This window comes from Octopus sinensis, unplaced genomic scaffold (assembly GCF_006345805.1).
Source record: "Octopus sinensis unplaced genomic scaffold, ASM634580v1 Contig15016, whole genome shotgun sequence".
In the NCBI taxonomy this organism is placed as follows: Eukaryota; Metazoa; Mollusca; class Cephalopoda; order Octopoda; family Octopodidae; genus Octopus; species Octopus sinensis.
Genome location: NW_021833471.1, coordinates 1856 through 10000, shown reverse-complemented (window position 1 = coordinate 10000; position 8145 = coordinate 1856). Strand labels below are relative to the sequence as shown.

Sequence of the window (8145 nt, the reverse complement as noted above, 5' to 3'; positions counted from 1 at the left end):
TATCTATCTATCTATCTATCTATCTATCTATCTATCTATCTATCTATCTATCTATCTATCTATTTATCTATCTATCTATCTACCTATCTATCTATCTATCTTTCTATCTATCTGTCTATCTTTCTATCTACCTATCGATCTGTCTATCTTTCTATCTACCTATCTATCTATCTGTCTATCTTTCTATCTATCTATCTATCTATCTATCTATCTATCTATCTATCTGTCTGTCTGTCTGTCTGTCTGTCTGTCTGTCTGTCTGCCTGTCTGTCTAGCTGTCTGCCTGTCTTTCTGTCTCTCTAGCTCTCTCTCTGTCTATCTGTCTATCTATCTATCTATTTATCTATCTACCTATCTATCTATCTATATTTCTATCTATCTGTCTATCTTTCTATCTACCTTTATCTATCTATCTATCTATCTATCTATCTATCTATCTATCTATCTATCTATCTATCTATCTATCTATGTATCTATCATCTATCTATCTATCTATCTATCTATCTATTTATCTATCTATCTATCTACCTCTCTATCTATCTATCTTTCTTGGATCAAAAAGAGGCCGAAGAAGGGCGAATGGCACCGCGAGTGTCGCGTTGCTCTCAAGCAACTCTGCCGTCCCGGGTCGACCTTGAGTGACTTCAACACAACCAAAGCATTCAATAGGGGATTAGTGGAGGGGAGGTACGACGACGAGCTCGGGGCAAACCTGGGCGTCGACGAGGAATACCTGACCCGCCTGTTTCAAACGACTTTCGGCCCGGGACCTATGGACAACTTCCAGAGATCCCTGGCCTGGCGGTGCTACCGAGAAGCGCTACCCGTTCGGGATAAGCTCTATAGGCATGGCTCGAGAAACACGGGGCCGACCTGCCCGAGATGCGGGCAGAGCGACGAAACCGCTCTGCACGCAATCGTGCAGTGTCCAGCAATTTCCCACCTGTGGGCTTATGTCGAACGACTGCTGTCACGTGTGGGACGTGTCGGTTTATCAGCCGAGTCTATCGTTAATATCGTCACGCCTCCTTCCTTCAAACGGGAAGGAAGAGCTATTTTTATCATACTTGTGGCTATGGCGAAAGAATGTATCTGGTGGACGCGTCTGAAAGGATTAGAGACAAACACTTTCCTCTCTGGTCAATCTCTCATAAACTTCTTCAAGTATCACTTGAAGAAAAAAGTGAGAGTAGAGAGGCAAGTTTTGTCTAGTGAATGTTTTAAAAAAAGATGGGTGAATGTAGCAAGGATGGCACGTATGAATGACGAAGCCACCTTGACTATGATTCTATGAACCGTAAAAATTAATACAGAGAGTTGCTTATTTGCAAAAAAAAAAAAGAAATATAACATGTGACTTCATTGACCGAGGTTACCGTGGTCTTTTCCGTAGGCTTTTCTTTCCACGGGTAAACCTCACCTGTCCTCCCCTTTACACTTCATATTGACATTTCTGTGATAACGATCCCTATTGATCAATTTTTTTTCCTCTCCCCCTTTTTTTTAAACCCCCCCCTTTTTTGTCCTCTTTCTCTCCTTTTCCGATCCCTTTTGATCGACCCCCCCTTTTTTATTTATTTTATTTGTTATTTTATTTTATTTTTTTAAATTTTTTTTTTATTTTTTAAACCTTCAAAAGAAAAGCTCTACCTTGTAATTTGTTCCATCTGTGTGCAGCCCTGTGTGGCTAATAAAGAAACATATCTTTCTATCTATCTGTCTATCTTTCTATCTATCTATCTATCTGTCTATCTTTCTATCAATCAATCTATCTATCTATCTATCTATCTATCTATCTATCTATCTATCTGAGAAGAACTGGAACGAGATAACGAGTAGGGTGGTCACTCTCGCCCGGCAATGGGCTTAGAGGAAACTGTCCCTAAAAGGTCGGGCGGAGGTGGCGAACACGTACATCGTGTCCGTCATCTACTACCGCCTGACCGTCGTACCTTGTCACCAAACTACAACGCATTCTCTTTCGCTTCTTGTGGAAAGGATGCGTCCCGATGGTCAGGCGATCCATTTGCTGTCAACACCCGTTAAAAGGAGGGCTGGGCATGCCGTGGTTGATGATGCGCAGACACGCGCTGAGACTGCGACATCTCTGGCTCTATGTAGACGACGGTGAACAGGTGTGGTCGCCGTTTGTGAGGCACGCTTTCCCGCAGCTCGTCTCCATGACCGAACTGCAGTCGTGGATCAAAAAGAGGCCGAAGAAGGGCGAATGGCACCGCGAGTGTCGCGTTGCTCTCAAGCAACTCTGCCGTCTTGGGTCGACCTTGAGTGACTTCAACACAACCAAAGCATTCTATAGGGGTTTAGTGGAGGAGAGGTACGACGACGAGCTCGGGGCGAACCTGGACGTCGACGAGGAGTACCTGACCCGCCTGTTCAGGACGACTTTCGGGCCAGGGCCCATGGACAACTTCCAGAGATCCCTGGCCTGGCAGTGCTACCGAGAAGCGCTACCCGTTCGGGATAAGCTTTACAGACACGGCTCGAGAAACACGGGGCCGACCTGCCCGAGATGCGGTCAGAGCGACGAAACCATTCTGCACGCACTCGTGCAGTGTCCAACAATTTCCGACCTGTGGGCTTATGTCGAACGACTGCTGTCACGTGTGGGACGTGTCGGTTTATCAGCCGAGTCTATCGTTAATATCGTCACGCCTCCTTCCTTCAAACGGGAAGGAAGAGCTATTTTTATCATACTTGTGGCTATGGCGAAAGAATGTATCTGGTGGACGCGTCTGAAAGGATTAGAGACAAACACTTTCCTCTCTGGTCAATCTCTCATCAACTTCCTCAAGTACCACTTGAAAAGGAAAGTGAGAGTAGAGAGGCAAGTTTTGTCCAGCGAATGTTTTAAAAAAAGATGGGTGAATGTAGCAAGAATGGCACGTATGAATGACGAAGCCACCTTGAGCATGATCCTATGAACCCAGAAATTGAAAACAGAGAGTTGCTTATTTGCAAAAAAAAAAAAAAAAAGAAATATAACATGTGACTCCATTGACCGAGGTTACCGTGGTCTTTTCCGTAGGCTTTTCTTTCCACTGGTAAACCTCACCTGTCCTCCCCTTTACACTTCATATTGACATTTCTGTGATAACGATCCCTATTGATCAATTTTTTTTTTTTCCTCTCCCCCTTTTTTTTAACCCCCTTTTTTTGTCCTCTTTCTCTCCTTTTACGATCCCTTTTGATCGAAACTCCCCCTTCTTTTTTTTTTTTTTTTTTTTTTTTAAACCTTCAAAAGAAAAGCTCTACCTTGTAATTTGTTCTATCTGTGTGCAGCCCTGTGTGGCTAATAAAGAAACATATCTATCTACCTATCTATCTATATATCTTTCTATCTATCTGTCTGTCAATCTCTCATCAACTTCTTCAAGTACCACTTGAAAAGGAAAGTGAGAGTAGAGAGGCAAGTTTTGTCTAGTGAATGTTTAAAAAAAAATGTAGCAAGAATGGCACGTATGAATGACGAAGCCACCTTGAGCATGATCCTATGAACCCAGAAATTGAAAACAGAGAGTTGCTTATTCGCAAAAAAAAAAAAAGAAATATAACATGTGACTCCATTGACCGAGGTTACCGTGCTCTTTTCCGTAGGCTTTTCTTTCCACGGGTAAACCTCACCTGTCCTCCCCTTTACACTTCATATTGACATTTCTGTGATAACGATCCGTATTTATCAAAAAAAAAATTTTTTTTTTCCTCTCCCCCTTTTTTTTAACCCCCTTTTTTTGTCCTCTTTCTCTCCTTTTACTATCCCTTTTGATCGAAACTCCCCCTTCCTTTTCTTTTTTTTTTAAACCTTCAAAAGAAAAGCTCTACCTTGTAATTTGTTCTATCTGTGTGCAGCCCTGTGTGGCTAATAAAGAAACATATCTATCTATCTATCTATCTATCTATCTATCTATCTATCTATCTATCTCTCTCTCTATCTCTCTCTCTCTCTCTCTCTCTCTCTCTCTCTCTATATATATATATATATATATATATATATATATACTGGAGATGAATGGATTTATGGTTAGATCGTATGTGATCTTCTTCTAGCATATGGCTGTCCACATAGTGGTTTTTAGCCCTAAATATACACATGTATATATTATATATATATATATATATATATATATATATATATATTAAACAATGATAGTTTTGATTGTTATTTTCATATTTGTGTATGTCTATGTTTCTATTTGGGCGTTATCACCATCATCATCATCATCATCATCACCATCATTATCATCATTTAACATCCACTCACCATACTGGCATGTGTCGGCTGGTTTGACAGGAGATTATGAATCGGTGAGCTGCCCCACGTACCTGTCTGATTTGGCATGGTTTCTACAGCTCGATGTCCTTCCTAATGCTAACCACCCCAGGTGTGTAACTGGTGCTTTCAGATGCCACCGGCACGGGTGCCACTTGCATGACACCGACAATGGCCACGACTACGATTCACGGATGGTTGCCATTTAAATGGCACCACCAACGACGATAATTCCCAGGTGCCAATTTACATGGCACCATCGGTGACCACAACTATGATACCCAGGTGTCATTGACATGGCACCGGAAGCGAACAGCCACGGCTATGATGCACGGCTGCCACTTATAGGACACTGGCACGACCACATCCTTATCGTCACTTGGCCTGACATGTCCTCTCCCGCAGAGAATATCACCAGGGCTCTCGGTCACTTGTCATCTCTATGATGTCCAACGGTTGGAGATCATTCTTCATCAACTCATCGAAAGTCTTCTTGGGTCTCCGTCTTCCAAAGGATCCTTCCACAGTTAGAGATCGGCAATTTTTGATACAGCTGTCCATGTCCATACACATCGCAAGACCATACCAACGCAGACGTCTCTCTTGCACACCCTATTTGATGTCTTCAATGCTCAGCTTTTCTCTCAAGACTCCTATACTCTGTCGTACATGCACACTGACATTTTACATCCAGCGAGGCCTACTGGCTTCATTTCTTTCAAGCCTATGGAAGTCCTCAGAGAGGTCACATCCCATGTTTCACTGACATGTAACATAGTTGTTTACACACAGGCATCATAACGTCTGCCTTTCAATCTCAGGGAGACGCTCTTTGTTACCATTAGAGTTAAGATTACTCTGAACTTTGCACGTCTTATTCTTATTCTTGCAGCTACACTCAAGGAAGAACAAACCTCACTCCTGACTTGGCCACCTAGATAGCGGAAACTATCAACTCCCAGTAGCTTACCTACCTGGCAATTGATGGGCTCTATTTTCTCTACATTTGTGCTGTTTATTGTACTTGTGCACCTTCCACACAGAAAAACTATTATCCCCGTTAATCTTCCTCTGATATTGCTGCAACACTTATGTGTCCATACCTTACACTGGGCACATCTTATGAACTTCCTACCTACGCTTTTTCTACAGATCAAACAGTGCCATCTTCCTGAGGAGATTTGTGAATTGTCCGCTTTCCTACTTACTAAGATTGCTTTTTTTAGATGAAGTTTAAGGCTCGTTGATTCTAGTCCTTACTGATATACCTAAATTTTACCTAGTTCTGAAAGTTATTCGGCTATGATAACAAGGTCATCAGCATTGGGGATCTCCTAGAAGCGGTCATCTTAAATCCCTCTGTTATTGCCTGGAGGACTCTGATAAACAGGAAGGCGCTGAGGACTAATCCATGATGAACCCCTACTTGTACCCTAAGTGATTGCTACACACGATGCCAAACCTCACCTTACTGACAGCATCCCTGTACATGACTTGTAACGCTCTCACCAACCATTCGTCCATCCCTAGCTTTTGCAGTGACCAGCAAATAAGGGATCGAGGAATCCTGTCAAAGCCTTTCTCCGTGTTTAACAAAGGCCCAGTACAAGGGTTTATCTTTGGCTAGGTACTTCTCCTGCAGCTGCCTTACCAGGAATATAGCATCAGAGGTTCTTCGCTGTGGCACAAAACCAAATTGCATTCTTCTGGTCTAACACACGTCCTAATTATTTTGTCTGTGACCCTCTGAGTAATTTTCATTGCTTCATCTAATAGTGTGATACCTCTGTAATTCTTTCCGTGCAAGGCATCATCCTCCCTGTATGTGTGTGTGTGTGTGTGTGTGTGTGTGTATTTGTAATTATTTGGAATTTTTGTATACATTTAGAAGTATGCCGCTTAAAGATCTTTCGCTGATTCGGTTACCTCATGTCATCCACAGTTGAGCTATAAGTGACACTGGATCTACCTCATGTATTCTGCAGTGTTCGTTCAGTTTATAATGACTGAGGGAAGCAGAAAATGGAGTTAACGAGAATTTTCATTCATCGCAACGATTGTTTCAATCCATCTTGCATCGGGCCCTTGCAGGTAGGATATTGTATAACTGGTTGTTGTACATCCTCCGTTGCAGATGCATGTCATCGGGTGTCTTGTTTTAAAGAAGATACCTCTGTAAATATATTCGGTTTCGCTTGGAATGTTGTTGTTGCCAGAAGGCTGTTGTCTCTCATGTTGTAATCCAAGAAGCTCCTAGCAACAACATGTCAAGTGAAACTGAATATATTTAGTGAGGTATCTTTACATTAAAACAAGGTACCCGATGAGATGCATCTGCACTGGAGGATGCAACACAACACGTTGTATAGTAGCCCACCCGCAAGCGACCGTTGCAAGATGGGTCGAAACGGTCGTTGTGATGCATATTCTCGTGAACTCCGTTTCCCCAATTGATTATATGTATTTATATATGTAACACTGATGTTTATGTGTGTGTGTGCGTGCGTGCGCATTAGTTTTATGCATGTGGACGCTAACCGGCTCAGCAGTTTTATGAACCCCTTATTAATGTAGCAACGTCAAAAGTAAACATTAGAAATTATAATTCTTCTTTACTTGACTTGATCTGCTAATCATGTGTTTACTCTAGTTCTGTGCCCTACAACTTACTATAGTGAGGGACAAATGTAGGACATCTTAATATGTTTATCATGTCTCTAACACACACATGTATCAGGTTATAGAAGGTCCTTATGGAATATTTATTTCACTGACAAACGTCAAATGTATTTGATCAGTTTGATCTAGTACCCAGTAGAAAACTGTAATGACATTGATATCAACCCTGATTTTCATGTAAATTTTCATTTTCCATTTTTACCTCCACAAAGGATTCGGTGAATTTAGAAATTGTGAACAAAGAATATAGGACACCATTGCTTGAAGCTGTTTCGGACGGTCACCTCGGAATAATGCAGCGGCTGATAGCCAGGGGCGCGAATGTAAATGTTGTCGAACATGGAGGAAATAATTGCCTGCATCTGGCGTTAAAAAGAGAAAACAACTTTCATTCTGAGGTGGAGCACATGACCATGTTAGATCAGGTAAGTTTTCACATTGTTTGTGACTATGTGTGTGTGTGTGTGTGTGTGTGTGTGTGTGTGTGTGTGTGCATTTGTGCGTCTCTGTGTGTGTGTAAAATAGACAAACAGACAGAGAAAGACAGACAGAAACAGACATTGTTTGTATCGCAATTCTCACCTACCAACCCCATCCTCCATTACCATTTCCTGATCCAGTCACAATGGTAACCCTTAGTTATATTATTATGTAACAAACACTATTCTCTATTCCGTCCCCTTCCGTCCTCAAAGGCACGACCTCTCCATGGTAGAGAAGGTGATCCATCTCGAATGTTGGCCATACAAACACGGTCATCAAAATTTGAAGGAGAAATGATCTATTCAAGACAGGAGATATTATTCTGAATTAACAATGATACTGGGTAGAAGAGAGGTTCATATGATAGACAGTAACATTTATAGTGCTGGGGCCATGATAATAAATACATCTTGTCCATTCCATGAAGAATTCTGCCTGAAACAGCTCTCTGTCACATTTCTTTTATATAATTCTAGCAGCATAGCCCGGCATTGCCCGGGTATGTAAGAGCCCCTAGTAGGCAACGACTAGTCCCAATCTAGTCCTTTCCCTCTTGGGAACGAAGGCGCATGTGTAGGTTGCAATATCTTCTCTTCACTCGAATACCTCTGTGTATACGATGTTCCTAGCTGTCCCTTTGGGCGATAAAAAGGTCGAGTTGCGTCCTCTAGACAGAAGATGTGTTGCATATAAAA

At 42.0% G+C, this 8145-nt stretch overlaps 1 protein-coding gene across 3 annotated transcripts in view; it reads left to right on the top strand.

Moving 5' to 3' along the window:
• LOC115230233 (ankyrin repeat domain-containing protein 27-like) overlaps nt 1–7914 on the top strand; it is a 16614-nt gene extending 8700 nt beyond the window's left edge. For 2 of the 3 annotated variants that reach the window (XM_036499578.1, XM_036499579.1), the window contains exon 5: nt 7180–7914. In XM_036499578.1, coding sequence (XP_036355471.1) covers nt 7180–7599 — 420 coding nt within the window. In that variant the 3' untranslated portion in view covers nt 7600–7914. The remainder of the gene's footprint in view (nt 1–7179) is intronic. The other variant, XM_036499580.1, reaches the window with a different exon arrangement.
• The last annotated feature ends 231 nt before the right edge of the window (nt 7915–8145 follow it).